The 16,096-nt window shown below is 50.0% G+C and overlaps 8 protein-coding genes across 8 annotated transcripts; 2 read left to right on the top strand and 6 right to left on the bottom strand.

The window, feature by feature from the left end:
• Positions 1-177: 177 nt before the first annotated feature.
• On the bottom strand, positions 178-2,700 carry BDQ94DRAFT_182527 (Zn(II)2Cys6 transcription factor; the record flags this gene model as incomplete). The annotated part of the gene is made up of 5 exons (XM_026774175.1): positions 178-253; positions 300-1,583; positions 1,686-1,940; positions 2,129-2,486; positions 2,546-2,700. 5 exons carry the CDS (start codon positions 2,698-2,700, stop codon positions 197-199), a joined length of 2,109 nt encoding a protein of 702 aa, XP_026622304.1. The 3' UTR covers positions 178-196.
• Positions 2,701-3,079: 379 nt separating this feature from the next.
• BDQ94DRAFT_162230 (Zn(II)2Cys6 transcription factor) lies at positions 3,080-5,185 on the bottom strand (the record flags this gene model as incomplete). The annotated part of the gene is made up of 4 exons (XM_026769508.1): positions 3,080-4,135; positions 4,188-4,681; positions 4,732-4,901; positions 5,016-5,185. 4 exons carry the CDS (start codon positions 5,183-5,185, stop codon positions 3,080-3,082), a joined length of 1,890 nt encoding a protein of 629 aa, XP_026622303.1.
• A 327-nt stretch (positions 5,186-5,512) lies between these two features.
• BDQ94DRAFT_150886 (uncharacterized protein) lies at positions 5,513-6,553 on the bottom strand. The gene has a single exon (XM_026767667.1). The coding sequence runs from the start codon at positions 5,882-5,884 to the stop codon at positions 5,630-5,632; it is 255 nt and encodes an 84-aa protein (XP_026622302.1). The 5' UTR covers positions 5,885-6,553; the 3' UTR covers positions 5,513-5,629.
• BDQ94DRAFT_182524 (Zn(II)2Cys6 transcription factor) lies at positions 5,513-8,226 on the bottom strand (the record flags this gene model as incomplete). The annotated part of the gene is made up of 3 exons (XM_026774174.1): positions 5,513-6,081; positions 6,140-8,081; positions 8,146-8,226. The coding sequence occupies 3 exons, from the start codon at positions 8,224-8,226 to the stop codon at positions 6,017-6,019; spliced, it is 2,088 nt and encodes a 695-aa protein (XP_026622301.1). The 3' UTR covers positions 5,513-6,016.
• Positions 8,227-9,103: 877 nt separating this feature from the next.
• On the top strand, positions 9,104-9,940 carry BDQ94DRAFT_174062 (uncharacterized protein; the record flags this gene model as incomplete). Its single annotated transcript, XM_026772270.1, has 3 exons — positions 9,104-9,369; positions 9,417-9,648; positions 9,698-9,940. The coding sequence occupies 3 exons, from the start codon at positions 9,104-9,106 to the stop codon at positions 9,938-9,940; spliced, it is 741 nt and encodes a 246-aa protein (XP_026622300.1).
• An 82-nt stretch (positions 9,941-10,022) lies between these two features.
• Positions 10,023-11,643, bottom strand: BDQ94DRAFT_182519 (Zn(II)2Cys6 transcription factor domain-containing protein; the record flags this gene model as incomplete). The annotated part of the gene is made up of 2 exons (XM_026774173.1): positions 11,351-11,643; positions 10,023-11,243 (listed from the first exon to the last, which is right to left on the bottom strand). Exons 1-2 carry the CDS (start codon positions 11,417-11,419, stop codon positions 10,023-10,025), a joined length of 1,290 nt encoding a protein of 429 aa, XP_026622299.1. The 5' UTR covers positions 11,420-11,643.
• Positions 11,644-11,824: 181 nt separating this feature from the next.
• BDQ94DRAFT_174060 (uncharacterized protein) lies at positions 11,825-12,296 on the top strand (the record flags this gene model as incomplete). The annotated part of the gene is made up of 2 exons (XM_026772269.1): positions 11,825-11,889; positions 11,960-12,296. 2 exons carry the CDS (start codon positions 11,825-11,827, stop codon positions 12,294-12,296), a joined length of 402 nt encoding a protein of 133 aa, XP_026622298.1.
• Positions 12,297-12,447: 151 nt separating this feature from the next.
• BDQ94DRAFT_182517 (uncharacterized protein) lies at positions 12,448-15,062 on the bottom strand. The gene is made up of 5 exons (XM_026774172.1): positions 14,798-15,062; positions 14,514-14,741; positions 14,275-14,458; positions 13,166-14,206; positions 12,448-13,113 (listed from the first exon to the last, which is right to left on the bottom strand). Exons 1-5 carry the CDS (start codon positions 14,882-14,884, stop codon positions 12,506-12,508), a joined length of 2,148 nt encoding a protein of 715 aa, XP_026622297.1. The 5' UTR covers positions 14,885-15,062; the 3' UTR covers positions 12,448-12,505.
• Positions 15,063-16,096: the final 1,034 nt, after the last annotated feature.

Below are 16,096 nucleotides of genomic sequence, written 5' to 3'. Positions count from 1 at the left end.
TACTATGACACTGAGCGAGATCGTCACCAGAAGAAGGCGTGGTGTTCAATGCAACATGCTGGCAGACAGGAATCTCTTTGTGAATCTCTGTGATATCTAGATGCTTGGTCGATTTATCAGTTATTGGTTGGCAATGTACGAAATCGACTTCTGAGTAGATAACATCCTTTGAAATTAGATTACTGTAAGCGAAGAATTAATATATAGGCCCGTCCTGCAACTCGGTATCCTGGATGAAGGCATCCCACGTTGTCTGTTCTGGTCAGTATGAAACAAGTCTAGTAATAGGAGATACGAACCCAATCAATATCCATATCTGACATTTCCTTTTCAAGCGAGTGCTCGACGCCATCGAAGGAGGTAAATGAGGGACTGAATCTTTGAAGGTCAAAGGCTGTCCGGACTTCAGTCTGAGCGGAAGTAGTTGCAGTTACGGGCCGGAAGCTTGAAATCATCGGCGCAAGAATCTCATGCACCCTCCCAGCCTCTTCATATGAGTCCTTCGCGCGTCTCCAGAGATCGCAAGACCTTTCGAGTATCTGCAGTACATCGATGCTACTAGATGTATCTGTATTGTTGAACCGTCGCGCGAGTTCCAGGTCCAGCAACAGAATCATAGCAGCTAGAGTCAACACTTGTCTGGTTAATGAGGACTTATACCATGACGGTTCTAGTGCCACTTGGTAGTCCAGTATGGTCAGCGCGGAGGATAGGCACCGATCGTGGGATAGTTTGAATCGGCCATTGAGTCGCCCTTTAGCCATGAATTTCCGATGAAGAGCGCACATAGCCCTGTGATACATGGAGCAGAGACTAAATCTAGAAACATCTGCTGCAGTCTTGACTGGAATGGTGCTTCCCTCCTTGTGGACCTTCAGGTGTGAAGGAAAGCTGTCATAACTGTTATAGAGAGCCTGGTCGATTTCTCTTACAGTGTCATAGGAAACAAAGTTTGGAGTATTGTTAAAATCTGCGATGCGTCCGATCGCACGGAAGAGGCGTGTCTTTGCTATTAGGTAGGTTGTTGCTGTAGGCTCTTCCATGGGCCTGGATGGCGGGAGAGACGTACTATGTTCCGACAACTCCCAGTCGTGTATGTTTCGTGGCTCCATTGTGTCCGAGAATACTGCCGAGCCCATTCGAGGAAAGCCACCAAGAAATGAAGCCATATCGTCCATGATAAGCACTGATAGCCAGACACGACGTCGATATTCTGCATGAAATGGTGAGATAGACGGCGAGTGGGAAGGGTCACGATGATAGCCCATGTTTATTGCAGCTCGAACAATAACTCCTGTCATTATCCATAAACCGCGACGGTTATCGTCCTTTCTGTTGAGCTCGGCTGTCGCATTGAACCGCAGGGTTTCAATGGTATAAGGAAAGCATTTGGCAATGTCGCCGTTAAGTAAGCACTGTGCTGTACGGATGCGGTAAAGTTGAAAGAGAGACTCCGAGACGCCTTCGTACTCTGGCGGTTCCCCGAATTGGTGAAAAGAGAGCATTGTGAGGCCGAGGATTGAGAAGAGGAGGCCTAGCCATATGAAATTTGTGCGGGATGGGTCTTTCCAATGCTCATTATACTGACAAGAGGTTAGTAAGGTAATTGATCTGGCAGTAAAGAGATTGATACCTCGCGCATGAAGGTCGGCTTGTGTAGGATTGCTTCACATTGGTAAGTTAACTTGTTTGACAATCACTGGACGAGGACACTCACGAGGCACAGCTATCCTAAAATTCTCTGTGTCAAAGAATTTAGCTACGAGCTTATCGACTTGATGCTTTGGCGGTAATGTTGAAATTATCTCTATTCGCTCCAATGGCTTGACCTGACCAAAAAGCAAGCTCGAGCCGTCGGCAATGTGTGAGGGAGGAGACTGAACGACCTCGTCGGCTGTTTCATCATGATTTTCGGCCCACGTCTGCTTGAGTGCATTTATCTATGGACTATTAGCCGAAGGTGCCCTTGATTTCGTCAAGGAAGTCCACGTGACGTCAAAAAAGAGGCAGCTGTTCGCCAACATGATAGAAGGGAGACACGGTGTAGCAAAGAGCAAACTCCAACTGGGCAAGCGTGGGAAAGCAAAATATTTCGTAGCAAAGACAAAAAGAAGATCGTGGTTTTTACCTCTTCCAAAACGTCATACCACTCATCACCTCCTCGATACACCGAGCGAGTGCCATCAATCATCGTCGTCCCAGCACATGCGACCTCCGAAGCATTCAAATGCGCACCTTGCACAGCCTTATTATCGTCGAGTGTAGAGCTCTCTGGCGTATTATGCGCGTTCCTAGATCCATCCTGCCGCTCAGCAATGAGTCTCTTGACCAAATTCTCCAACTGATCGATCCGATTCATCATTTCATCCCCACCATCCCGACGGGCTATAGAGGCGGACCCATTGCTAGGGCCTCTGAATCTGCAGGATGGCTGTTCATTGCGAGCAGTACAGTTTTGACATGGTCTCTCGCGATTGCATCTCAGCCTGGTCCGTTAGCAGCTAACTTGTGGGGATATATTGTCAATGGTGGTGGATCTACACACTTCCTAGCGCGGCAGGGATCACATGACAAGGGGATCCGATGGCGCCGTCTCGATTGATTCGATCCTTTGGCGATCCCAGTGGGCTTTGTCCCACCATTTGATCCCATAGTGACTGTATTCAAGGGGTGGAATAGTATGAAGTTGGTTAAGTCCATGGCGATGGGAGCAGGATCACCCCGCTTGAGGATAAGCTCGGTGCACGTGACTTATCTCCGCGGACTTAACGAGTCGTACCTATTAACACGACAGCATGGTCCCCGATAACCTCGATCTTCAGTACGTAATGGTGGAAGTAAGATATTGTTGAGAATATCCCCTACAATAATCTATAAACTTGATGGTATGTTCTGCACCTCGTGACTTGCCTGCTTGCAACCGGGTTCCTAGCCAAATTATATATTTCTGGACCTCTGTTTATGCTCTATTATGTAGCTGCATTAAAACTAAAGATTGCTAAAGGCTCATAATCCATTCACTCATTAAGCAAAGGCACGATCATCGCTTCGATGAAAGCTCTGCGTCTATGATTGCTCTTCATGTCTCAACCAACCCAAGAAGGTTTGCACGGGCTGTCCTAGTCTTCAATACCGCCATCTCAGCCGTAGGATAAGCCTGCATCAAGTGTAACGCAGCCTCCTCACAGGCATATAGATTTGACATAGCCTGCCTTCGGACCATGGTATCCGAGCCCTGGAGATCCAACAGACTAGCCTCCACAGCGAACATCAGTATAGTGACTGATGCCCCTGGAAGGAACTGAAGCAGTCCCAGACCCTGCAGCTCCGCAAGGACCTTTTTTATTTGTGACGTCGATGCCCGTAGACCTTCCATGTTCGGAGTTGCCGTGCTGGTTTGTTGGCTATGAGTTCCTGTGCGGTATATGACTGCCATGGAGGCTAGGTACAGCAAGTAAAGGAAGGCTTTGTGGACAAGGAAGACTGTTTCGGCTGACTCCCCTTCCGCATCGGCGGGCAACTGTGGCGGATGGTAGACTGCGTTGAGAGGGAGGAATTGAATCCAAGAGTAAAGTAGTTTCTCACAGCTTGGTCTGATGGATGGCGAGATGCTGCATTTAGGGGCGAGTGAATAAAAGCTGCTGCGACGTGTTGGTATTCGGACCCAGGCTCCTTCGTATAGATAATCTAGGATTGCCCCAACGCAGTAGGAGAGTTTGACAAGTTCCTTGAAGAGCATGGTCGATTGTTCTTGGTAAGTGCTTGTAAGCATCAGAGAAGCGCTACCTAGACTCTCAAGAATTATTTCGTCATATTCCCGAGGTGCGTCGCTCATAAGATGGAGAATTGAGTCCGGATATTTATTGACTGGCATCCGTGGAGGCCGACGAGACCCAAGCGAGATTGTTCGATCACGTACGTAAAGGCAACACCACATAGCGGATCGGAAGGAACGGCTATCGCATGGCCAGTCTTCATCATGGAGTAGGCCAATTCTTTCCGCAGTGGAGAAAGCGACGTCAAGCCAGTAAGACGGGCCTTTGTGGCGTGACATATCTCCATGCCAGAGAGTCATCAATAAGAGAGCTTGAATTTGAGTGTAGGCACATGGTTCGGATTCAAACTCGTATAGAACCTGGAAATCGATCAGTATAACTAAGATATGTCTAATTGTAACCATTACTGACTTTTGTACGTTCAAATAAAGCCCCCGTTAGCTGTTCAGGTTCGTCTGTGCCGTCTCGCTGAGCAAAAATACTGCCCGCGAACATGACAGCTTGGTATAATAGTGGTGACTTGAATAGAGCATCATCTCCAACAATGACTTGTGAGAGAAAGTCTCCAAGATCAAGAATCGGTAATAGCGGATGGACGTAGTTGACATATGCCGCCAATAGTTCGTTGCGCAAGGCTGGTGGCAAGAGCAGCAGAGCTCCTTTCCTTAGCAGATACTCATTGTCCTCACCTGAGACCGCTGGAAGGCGAGTTCGAAACATCCGGTCCGGTTTTGTTAGATCTTCTTTGCTTTGAGCCAAATGAGAGACTGGCTGCTCGAGGAGTCCCTCAATGTCTGAGAGGAGGTTGTCAAGGGGATAGGTAGACAGAACATGTGGCTTAATGGCGATATGTGGTTGGCCTGATATGGCTTTGCTTCCAGAGACCAATAATTGGGTTAGAGATTCTAGAAGAAAGGTGAGTAAGTGTCGCAGGTAAGCATGACATATTACCTACCCCCGTCGAAAAGCCCGTTGTTCCCACACTCGTCCACACTGGCGGGACTATCTGAGTGGGGAATGGAAATGCCAGCATGGGTCCCACTAGAGTCCGAGCATGGCGAAGATGAGGCATTAGTGTCAGGAGAGGACGCCGTGTTCGGACTAGTTGACGACCTCCTGAGTGCCCTGTAACATATAACTATCAGAAATCATTCTCTAGCTCCAACATTATTTCATTGTATACAAAGAGCATTGCGTGACTCTCGGCTAATAATACGCACGGAAAGATAGACGGGATACCTTCGTGATTTTGTGTAGACACACTTCAAATTTCTCGTGTTGCATCTGCGACAGACAGTCGCTCCTCGTGTTAATTCACATCGCACCTTTGAGCTCCGACATGCAAGGCAAGCCAGTAGAGGCCGCTGTGTCACACGACTACAGACCTGAGATCGAGGGAAACTGTCCATGTCGGATGTTCTTTCCTGGATCGCTCCACTGAAACTTGACCAAGAAATCTCGGTCCAGACAGGCCCGTCAGCGGGTTAAAGAAGTAAATAGGGGATAGCAATCGCATCCCTTTGAAGAGCAATGTCCTGGCATGGCCCTAAATTGAGCCACCGGACATGTGCAGCACAAGCTCACCTCTTCCGGCGGCAATTGGGTCTTCCCCACTAGGATCCACATTCTCACCGGCTCAACGCCGCGGAACATCAAGGGTCACAGATGATTTGTCAATCAGGTTGTGAACCGGACGATCAGCCTGCCAGTCTAGACTGGGCTTCTCGACTTTCCTTCGCTCTAGCTTTTGGGCAATTTGGAGTTTTATTATTGTTAAGCCACGGCGCAGTGCTTTCCACACAGAACAGTGGCATTATTATCTCTGAGATCGATAGATCTGCTGAAAATTATTATCAAAGGTCGGGGTAAGTTGGATAAGTAGTCGAATGGCTGTCATGAAACCGATACTTGACGATGCGGAGTCCGAGCCATCCGGGCTGAGGAGTTTTGATGGTCACCGCCGTTATCTCCACCGGAAAGATAGCCACCGGAACAATCACGCCCACCCATGGATGCCGGGACCCCAAATATCCGGCGGCTTTCCGCATCCCCGTGGCCATTGTTGCTAGTGTGGCCATAAGCCATCCTGCGTGGCTTACTCTTGGCATACTAAATAACAACTAAAACTGTCGCGAAGCTCGCCCGTGCACCTTGCTCTCTAGTGTTTGGCTTGGCTCCAGGGCAGTTTCAGCGAGCTACAAGGCTGCACTGATCACGTTGACTCCCTGATGCTCCTTTGGCTAGGGAAATGTTCGGCCCCAGTTCCATGTACTGTTTTGATCATCAGGGACCAAGTTAAACATGGCTATGCACGAGGTCAGTCAAAATTTGGGTGTGAGTCTGGGGTGATCAAGGGACATTACATTCTCCGAAGGCACCAAATGTATCGTCCAGCTGTTGAAAGGCTTGAGCAGGGAGGAAATCATAAGGTCCCGTTACGGCAGGGAGGGCATTGAATTCTGAGTCCCAGGCTCCTTGAACAGGATCTACAACTGCCTGCGCTGCGGATCCGGGAACCAGCCTGGAGCGTCCTGCACCCAAGGGGTCATTCGAGGCGCCGGCAACAGCGGAGCCTGTTAGCCGCGTATCGGAGGGGGAATTGGTGTCGAGATTATCGGCCAAGGCGTGCGTTATCTCGCGTTGGGTGGTGACTTTGAGTAGCTCTGTCAGAAGTTGTTCAGTTTGCCTTGCTATTCGATCGTGGCTCTTGAGACTTCGACTGGCGCGTATTATTCTTACCACCCCGTCCTTCGCCTCATGAGCGGTGCTTGTTAAAGGCTTCACCGTTGGAGGTATGCAGAGGATCACACCAGCAGTGAACTCTTGCATCGATACGACTGCTATAGCAAAATGGTTTTTCAACTTTTGAACTGGGACACGGGATATACGGAGAGCAGCAGCCGTGGCTCGGTCAAGCGCCCTATGCATCGCATCCATGATCGCCCGCGAAGATGTTAGCCTGTTGATTCTTCGCTCCAACAGTGGTCTATTTGCTTGGATGACCATGCCGTCATACGTCAACTGGAGAACAGCAGCCTGTAGATATATTGTCTCCACCTGTTGCCTTGCTTCGGATGGAAGTCTTTGCAGCTGGCCTTCAATCATTTCCCAGCGACCGTCTGCTTTCCAGTAATCGAAGTCATACAGTTTCGGGACGGACTTCCACCAGTCAGTGAGAAGTGCGTTGGACTCTTCGGTAATACGAATGATAGCTTCCAAGTCCTGTTCTTCTATTCCAGATGTCAGGTCAAGCCGACGGAATCGGATAAGAATTTCGCGAGCAATCGCATACACATCTGTCTTCAAGACGTGAAATGGGGCGCGCGACGTTAGTCCGTCGCTATTGTCCACCGAGAGATCGTTTAACAACGAGTGATCAATGGCCAGGTCGTCGACGAGCTGTAGGTGACGAACATTGGCAGAAGGCAGAGAAGCGGGACGTCCATAGAGAATGGAACAGAATGTATCCGAGATGATGATCTGGTTCCAACAACGAGAGCGTGTCTCATTAGCGACAGAAGGTTGTGACAATGTACTGGTTTCTTGAAGGTTCAGGGCATATGCAGCTCTGAAAGCCATACCACACGTGGTCCACGCCATGTTAGGGGAGCTGTGGAACATGTAATAGCAACAGAGTAAGAGACAGACTTGGACTCCTTCGATACGGCGGTCCTCCAAGATGTCAAGCACACGGGAACGAATCTCGGTCAAAAATTTGTTCAGCAAATCCTGGGCGTCGATCGAATGCCTAGCCAGGAGGATATGACCAGGCCAATCTGCGTCTGGCAGGACAGATTGTAAGCTGATGACAGCGACGGCAAGCACAGTCATGACTGCACCAAGATCCTGGCGTTGCCATTGATGTTGAGAGATAATTGGCTGGGCCATTTCTCTGAATGACGGCTCGTGGAGTACCAAGATAAACCACTGCATTCGGTCAAAGTAGGCATTGATCAATGCTAGCATCACAGTCCTTGGTGGCATGGATGTCTCCTTGAGGCCCCAGAGGGAATTATCAGTACCCGCCATGCCAACATCACCCGGCACAGCAGCTTCAGTCAAGGTCCGGCCTGTCTCCTCTTCATTATAAACTTGTCTGGCAAAACCAATCGCTGAAGTGCCCGTTGCATATTGTTGGTGGTCCTCGGACGCTCTGCGCGGTAAGACCTGCGGCGTCTCAGATCCGGCGGAAGCCGCTGGAGTGGCCGGTGTTTGGTATTCGGAAACACGACGACGTGATACTGTAGTTGTCTCGCATATGTGGCCAGCACGGGTGCATAGGACACATGGACGAACTGAGTCACACTGAAATCAATTAGTATAGTGCACGGTTGGTTAATCCCAGCTTATTCCCAATGTCGGAGTCTACCTTGAGCTTCTGTCGACGACAACGGTCGCAAGCCTTGGATATTCGCGACCGGGGAGTCGACCTCCTGGAGGCTTTCTGCATGTAGCAAGTGGACTAAGGGCTGCAGAATACGTCACGAGCGAGGGGGAAAGCAACGGATGGAGATTTCTGGGCTGTGATAAACAGGATCCGGGGTAGTGGAGAGAAAGTGATTATGTTTGCCGGTGGAAGACCAGAATGTGCGGGGAAGAACGAAGCCGCAAAGGAACCTGCGGCTGGGCCCGCCACGTGCGGGGAGCTCAGGCGACAAGGCCATAAGGCTACATGGCTACAAGGCATCAACATATTTTAAGGCAAAAAGGCATGAAGGATTAAGGCATTAAGGCATAAACTCTGGTAGGATTGCGACCGTGAAACAACATCAACATCAACGGCAACATTGACCTTCTTTTGCAAAAGCTTATCCATGCGGATTGGGTCCACTTCACCATTAGGTTGCTGTGCGCACTTCGCTCCTTCATCAATGGCAGTCTCTGAACAATGTTGCTATTTTCAGTCAACGAGGACTTGTTACCGGAAAGTCCAGCAGTAAAACACTGCGCAGCCTGTCCATCGCTTGGATGATCAACCAGTTGGTCAACCCAACGTCAACAAAAAGAAGAAATTGCTCATTCTCAAGCATACCGTCGACGAACTAGCGTGGTGGATACCGCTTTGGCCCCAGCAGTGAGGATCACTGGAGCCACTAAAACGTGGCTGTCCTGCCGCGCCTCCTCGGTTTCGGTTTCGCTGCTTAATCGACATAGGGCTATGTCGCACAAGATGTCCTAGCAGGAATATTGTAGTTATAAAGGGCGATGGGATCTCTTGCTAAATTGATGGAAACCCAGTTCTATCCCTATCTCTCTTACAATCGATTTAACTATACACTCCATCGTTTTATATTCATTTACTCCAACACCACATCAGATCAGACGCAATGTCCGCAACTGAACACCTTGACGTAGCCAACCTGGCCGTCTATGCTCTATTCTCTCTTCCAGCGATCTACTGCCTTGTCGTGCACGGCAAACATGGCCTACTCAGCTGGGCTTACGTTCTCGCCATGTGTGGTCTGCGTATAGCCGGCAGCGCAATGTCCCTCAACGCTATTCACCACGACGAAGTCAACACGACGGCCGCGATCCTCAACGGCATCGGGCTATCTCCTCTTCTTATGGCTGCCATGGGCCTTCTGCATGAAGCGTATGTATTCAGTTTATGTCTTTACTTCACAGCTAACCGCCTCATAGAAACCACTCCATCCATCGATTCCTCCCTCCTTTCTTGAACCTCTGGGGGTTCCTCATCACACACATGGTTGTCGCAGGTGGAATTGGCCTTGCTGCGGCTAGCAGTGGGGACGAGACACTCCTTCGCGTGGGAATGATTGTCTTTGCGACGGGATGGACGTTGGTGGCTGTTCTGATTTGGTTCTCTTATGGGGCTAATGCCCACAGCCGTCGACTGGGAGAAGAGAGACAGGTTAGTATCTTCTCATCTTTCATAAAGATCAGATCACTAACAGACACAGCTTCTTTTTGCTATCACTGTCGCTATGCCTTTGATTGGTGTTCGCATCGTCTATGCCATCGTCACTGCATTCACCAGCTCCAATCTTGAAGGTGGCAGTCTAGCCGTGCGCGTCATCTTCGGTACCATCCCCGAGTACCTCGTCATGCTCATCTACGTGGGAGTTGGTATCGTCACCAGAAACCTGGTGCGCAGTCGGGTTGAATATATCCAGCCGATGAACCAGTCGCAAGTGCCTGTCTAATTACCAGTATTACGAGCTTATGATCCTTAATGTATAACTATAGACTACCTGAATATAATGTTTCATCATTGCATAATCATAATCATAACACCGATTCATTAACATCCACCACTCCCATAACCACCCCCACCGGCCACTCCATAACCCCCCTCCACTCCTCAGGCAAGATAGAATCAATCCCACGGACCTCCATCTCCGGAATGCCCCTCAACCACCACACCCCCTCCGCACCCTTAACCAACGCAAACAAATACGCCAGAATTACCAAGGCCCTCGGTCTCCGTTCACTCACCAATCCCAAGAACTCCCCCGGAACCATACTCGGAAACGACGAGAACCTCTTCCGAATATCATACTCCGACTCCCCCATCCTAACCGCCATCAACAACCCCTCCAGATACCCAACACACTGCGCATAAATCCCCATCACCTCCTCTCCACCCTCCTCACTACCGGGAAACATATCTACCAAGAACCTCAACGCCCCTTCTACACCACTACTCCCCTTCGGCCCCCCATCCTGCACCTCCACATCCTTCCGATGCACAACCGGCTTGGCAACCAACAACGGCGCAATCCGGGCCCTCTCCTCCACAAGCCTAAAGTATACCATCGACACAACGGTCCGCACTCCCCTCGCCATATTCAACCACAGATTCGGAGGCTCGTACTCACCCACCCCACCTCCATCCATCCTGCACGCAAGCGTATACAGCGAGATTAAAATAGCATTCATACACAACGTCTCCGTCACCCCACCAGCTCTACCCCCGGCCCCAGACGACGAAGACACCGCCAACTTGGCTGTCTCAGCCCTATGTCCCCCAACCGCCTGAGCAATAAACCCCCCTTGTACACGCCTCAACTCCTCCGCTTCAGAGGGGACAAGCCGTGCGCGATGCGCCGCAGCCACAGCGAGCAGGGTGGACAGGAGGGGCTGGTACTCAAAGGCCATTTCGGGGACGGAGAGTTCCCACATTTCACGCACGGAAGGGATCTGCGCTGTGCCCATTGTGTGCGAGGTGGAGGTGATGTACAGGTGAAGGAGGCGGAGGGAGGTAGTGTTTAGGGGAGTCAGGTGGGGGGGTTGGAGGTTGTTGGTGTATAGTGACGTGCTGGGGATGGATAGAGATGTGGATGTGGATGTGGGTGAGGACAGGAGGGCTGTGGTGGTGCTGGCAGTGCTTGTGCTTCTATTGCTGGAATCATCTCGGTATGTGTACATGCGCGGTTCGAGAGGCGCATATTCACAGGGGAGGTTGTGACGATCGCAGTGCTGGCATTTAGGGCGGGTTTCGCTGCACTGTTTTTTTCGTTTGAGAGGTCCACATTAGCTTAGCACTTCGGTTAGATACCGGATATGGGAAATTGATCCTTTCGGTGGGGTAGTAAAGGGGGGAGATTGATTACCTTGACTTTCCTAGCTTTGCACCGCCGACATCCGCGGGTGGATTTGCGGTGGTTGAGTCGTGGGGGCATGGCTAGTTTGACTTGGTTAGAGGTGCGGTGCAGGTTCAATTTCGGATTCGGGTAGCTGGGATAGAGGTGTTTGCAGGACTTGAGACCTTAGGGGTATCAAAGCTTGACTTATCGTAGCTTAATTTCTAGTGAACTGGGCTGTGTCAGGCTGTGAAGTGTCCACTGTTTCCACTAAAGAGCCGCAGTTTGGGGGCGGATTCGGATCCTTCAACTTGTAGGGTTAGTGTTAGTATACCGCTTCGGGCAGGGATTGGCGGGTGTTTGGGAGATAAAGAGTGGAAGTTTTTCCCTAGAAAATCAACAGCAAGCCTTCAATTGCATTCAAAGGCATCTCTCTGAGATCAAAAGTCTTCATTATATTTCATTCCATTACTCTTCCATCTACAACACAATCAATCAATCACCATGGGTCTCATCAAAACCGGTATCCAACTCGCCGGTGCCTACGGCCTCCTCCGCGCAGGATCCAAGTATGTATTATAATCCCAATCGTGCATCATTTTGGATCGTCAGATCTTTATACTAATACTCCATTCCTAGGGCTGCCAATGACTTTCAAGAGAAGAAGCAATCCAAGCAAGACAACCAGGGTCATCAATGCTCCTGCTGCCATCACCACCAGCAACCTCCCTACCCACAACAATTCCCTCCTCACCAACAAGCTCCCCTCCAACAAGTCCCACACCACGAGTACGGATATAACAACCCACAGATGTACCCTCCTCAGGGTGCCCCTCAGTATGCGAACAATGGACCCCATTATGCCAACCCCGGTCCGCAATATCAGCATCCTCCGGTCCACTACGAGGGGCACGCGCCGGTACGGCGGTCCGAGCAGCAGCAGCAGCAGGGTCATCAGCACCCTGAGTGGCGATAGAGGGTTCTACTGTGGAGTTGGGTGGCTCACGTTTACTTTTTGGTGGAGCGGGTTACGAGCATGATTCTATTGAGCGAGACATTGTTTGGATTCCCCTGTATTCATGCATCATAGACTGTTATTGCATGTACTTAGCTATAGAGAGCGCTGCTTATTTAATTTGCATGGAATTATTCATTCTGACTAGAGATGACGATGATGATGCCAAGTTACGCTTCATATACTGGTGGTTCTGCATTTCCCGGCCACTGTTCCAGTCGCTCAAACTCGGCCATTGGCACATCATACCCCAGATGCCGCTTCAGTAGCTCATGTGTGACATACCGCTCTGGCGCATTACCCTGCGCATCCACAAATGACACATGTGGATTCACTTCGCTGATCCTTTGCAGCTCGTTAGCATGCCGGTGGTGGTGCGGACACCCATCCACGCCAATCAGAAAAATGGTGACATGAACCCAAGAGAGACCTAGCAGATCAAGTTCAAACTCGTCCATGTCTGTGGCTTCACCGTCAAGCAGAAGCAGCAACCTCAGCATTGGTGTTTGCGGACCTGCTTGCCAGCCATAAACAGGGTGGTAGGTAGCGGATTCAGAATGTCTCTGGAAATGCAAATCCTTGATTTTCTGCCATCCTGTCATAACGCGGGTCCCTCCCCCTAACTTGACATTTCTCCACATATCATTGAAGTTCGAGTGGTTGATAAAGCCGATATAATCCGCCTTGTTAGCAAAAGTAACGAGCTGGTAGCCATGAAGATTCTGGTCATGGATAGACATTGCATCTGTGAAACGGCGGATAATTGCTTTGGCAACATCTATGATACCGGGTCAGACACCTTTGAATGGTGTAAGCTCAAATTGACTTACCCTTGTTTTTAGGTTGATTAGAACGAGCGAACCCTGTTACTAGGTATTGAGTGTAAAGTGGTCGAAGAGGGTCAAAGTCCATCGAGCCTGAAACATCCAGTAGGATCATAGTATTATCGGTAGCCGTTTCGGGCTGGTCAAATGGTATAAAGGGAGGCGGCATCACCTGCAAAGAGTAACTTTCTGGCAAACGCTGAAGGCGGAAGGTATCATCCATGGAGTAGTATGCCGGGGGTGGCTCAACGGCACTGGCCATTCGCGCACGAGCCATTTCCAAGGCTGATATAACGTCGGGCTTCATGCGAGGGCCCGTGCTTCCCTCTCTATGGTTGAGGACCCAATATAGACGCTCCTCGGCCGTATTCTCATACCCTCTCCAAGCCGGAGTAATGCCTCTCCACCCAGAAAGTCCGTCGATGCGGAATTTCAAGGGGTTCGAAGCACGAGTTGCCCAAGCTATTGGGATTGGTTCAAAATATCCTGCTCGAAGCAGGTGCAGGTACTGGATCGGGCGTTTGGCTCGTAGTTCGGCAACTTCCCGCTTCATGCCCACCTTTTCTTGATAGGCGACTACGATCTTTCGCCACTCTAAGTCTGGCCAGCGACCATTTTCCTCCTCCAGAATCGCCCGTCGGAGCTCCCGGGCGCGAGTAAACATATCCTCTGTTTTGGAACCTGATTTTTGCAATGACGAGATAGACAGAGCCCTCCTAAAGTTCGAGAACTTGGACGATTTCAATGGTCCTATGCTGCTTGCTGTGGGAGCAGTTCTGTCTTCTAAGGGGCGTGAGGTAGCGGAGGCATTGTTCGGTTCATCTAATGCCCAGATATCGCATTGTGGCTCCATGGCATCAATTGTGGCCTGCGCCTTCTTGTTCAGTGCCACATTCAGGGAAATGGTCTGCTGGACGGAGTTGGTGTATCGTGTTGCATCTGGACGTTGCAGGGCTGAGTAGGCAATACCATATGCTGAGGGGATCCGGATATACGGATTATTAGAGAAAACAGACGTCTGGTAGCAATCGTGATAAGCCTTCTCTCCTACTCGGCACGATATCCGAAACATTAGTGGTTGTAGTACGTCTAAGCCGGAGAGTGACGGGACAAACCGGGATACATCACTGCTTTGGACCACATCTCCTGCACATCGACGCGTCCAGCTTTCCTCCGCCTGTATTGATGGACTTCGCAAGTACAGGCCATGTATTCACTGGATTCGTGTTCCGGCTCAATGTCGGTATTGTAGATTTGGCATTTTATTTGAATGTCCAAAAGCATGTTTTGCATCTCTTGCTAAGTAGCCGGGGATGTTAGATGGATCGCACATGTTCTGACGTTCGAGGCGTACCTCATCCCGAGCTCGAACATCCCCAGCCTCAGTGACAATATTCTTGTGGGGAGCATGTTCAGCTCTGTGCACGGAGCTGATGTGCGAATCATATGACGGGGGTAGTGCTTGCGCGTCAGTAACATCGCTTTGGACCCTCGGATCGGGCCTTCCAGCAACCGCGTTATTGGGGTATCTGTTGGGATTCTCGTAAAACTGATTGATTGCCTCATCTAAAGAGCTCGCCTCCTTTGGGTTCGAGGTCAATCGCATGGCCAAGTTAGTTAGCTGCTTGTTGTACATACCTGCAAGAAGATAAGGGCCTTCCCTTCAGTAGCCTCTGGGGCGATGGAGATGAATTTGGCGATATCATCTCTTGATGGCAACATCATGGTGACAGTACCAGGGAGCGGGTTGGGGTGTTCAGACGACAGCAGTACTAATTATAAGCGACGAAGAGTAAGATTAATATATTTTCCCCTCCCGTCAGCGTCAGGATGCGGGTATTTTATCTCTGCTGATGGAGGGTTATCATGGATAGGTAAAGGCTCGGGATGCGGAGATGGCCCGGGCGCCGCTGGCCTCTCCCCACCGCAGATTGGCCGGTGCATTGAGCGTTTATCATGACTAGAATGGCGCTATACCCGCCAAGTGAGCTTGGGTGAGATATTAGAGTTTAACGAATTCATTAGAGTTTGCTATCTTTGTGAACTCCAATTAATGCAGTTGGATTGATGAGACTGTCAGACTGTCGATAGGTGTGCTCACTGAACGGAGAGATTTCTTGTACAGAAAAGAGATTCGCGCGGGTTGAAATCGCGCGAGATCAAGTATGACGCTTGGGCAACACCTTATTAGTGTCTAATCCGAATGCTTTTCAATACCTTGAACGATGTTATGTCGCAAGTGTCTTTCGTCAGTAAGACAGATGACGCGGGAAAGTGATTGTATGGGGTGATAAGGAACGGGAGACGGGAAGGAATAGCGGCGCTTCCACGTGCAGCAAGTGGTCACTTGACGGGTCTGTGATTCTCCATAATCACCACGGGGAAGCTAGTTGGGGAAAAGCTCGAGGTTTTTGGCATCGAGCTTGACAGAACCATGATCAGACATCGTCGGTTGTTCTGTAAATTGCTACCAATGATTTTGGGCTGAAACTGTTGCGACTGTCATCTCATAGCTATGTGGTGTTATCTCCGACCATATATATATTCCCTGGTGGTGACTATGAGGACCTGGACGTTCGTTATGAATAGTCGAAGAGACTGCAGATAAATATAGAAGGCTAGTAATATTAAAGGACCCCTTGACCAGAATTACAATGCCGATGGAAATTGGCATGTGCAAGTAAAGTGACTTCATTGGGATGGCTTGTCGCAATCCACGGCTCATGATTGTGGCCTGAGGCATAACATGCAAACCCATCAAAACACGTGCCAGGCACTAGCCAATCAAAGAACGGCAAAGAGACCACTCACGGTCCAGACCCGGCCGGGCTTAGCGTGTCAAAGCGGCCGCCCAAAAAAAACTGAGGCAAAAAAAGGGACGCAGATATAAATCTGAAAATTTCCCCTCCTTGACAATCTTCCCCCACATCATAAACA

This window comes from Aspergillus welwitschiae, assembly GCF_003344945.1.
Source record: "Aspergillus welwitschiae strain CBS 139.54b unplaced genomic scaffold BDQ94scaffold_38, whole genome shotgun sequence".
In the NCBI taxonomy this organism is placed as follows: Eukaryota; Fungi; Ascomycota; class Eurotiomycetes; order Eurotiales; family Aspergillaceae; genus Aspergillus; species Aspergillus welwitschiae.
The sequence above is the reverse complement of the archived record's forward strand: the minus strand, read 5'-3'. Positions and strand labels throughout refer to the sequence as shown.

Bases quoted from the DNA above. Each gene is read 5' to 3' on its own strand.
- BDQ94DRAFT_150886 (XM_026767667.1), bottom strand. From the start codon at position 5,884: ATGCCAAGAGTAAGCCACGCAGGATGGCTTATGGCCACACTAGCAACA.
- BDQ94DRAFT_182517 (XM_026774172.1), bottom strand. From the start codon at position 14,884: ATGATGTTGCCATCAAGAGATGATATCGCCAAATTCATCTCCATCGCC. The intron at 14,459-14,513 runs GTACGCCTCGAA...CCGGCTACTTAG, and splicing joins ATGTTCGAGCTCGGGATGAG to CAAGAGATGCAAAACATGCT. The intron at 13,114-13,165 runs GTAAGTCAATTT...CCGGTATCATAG, and splicing joins TAATCAACCTAAAAACAAGG to ATGTTGCCAAAGCAATTATC.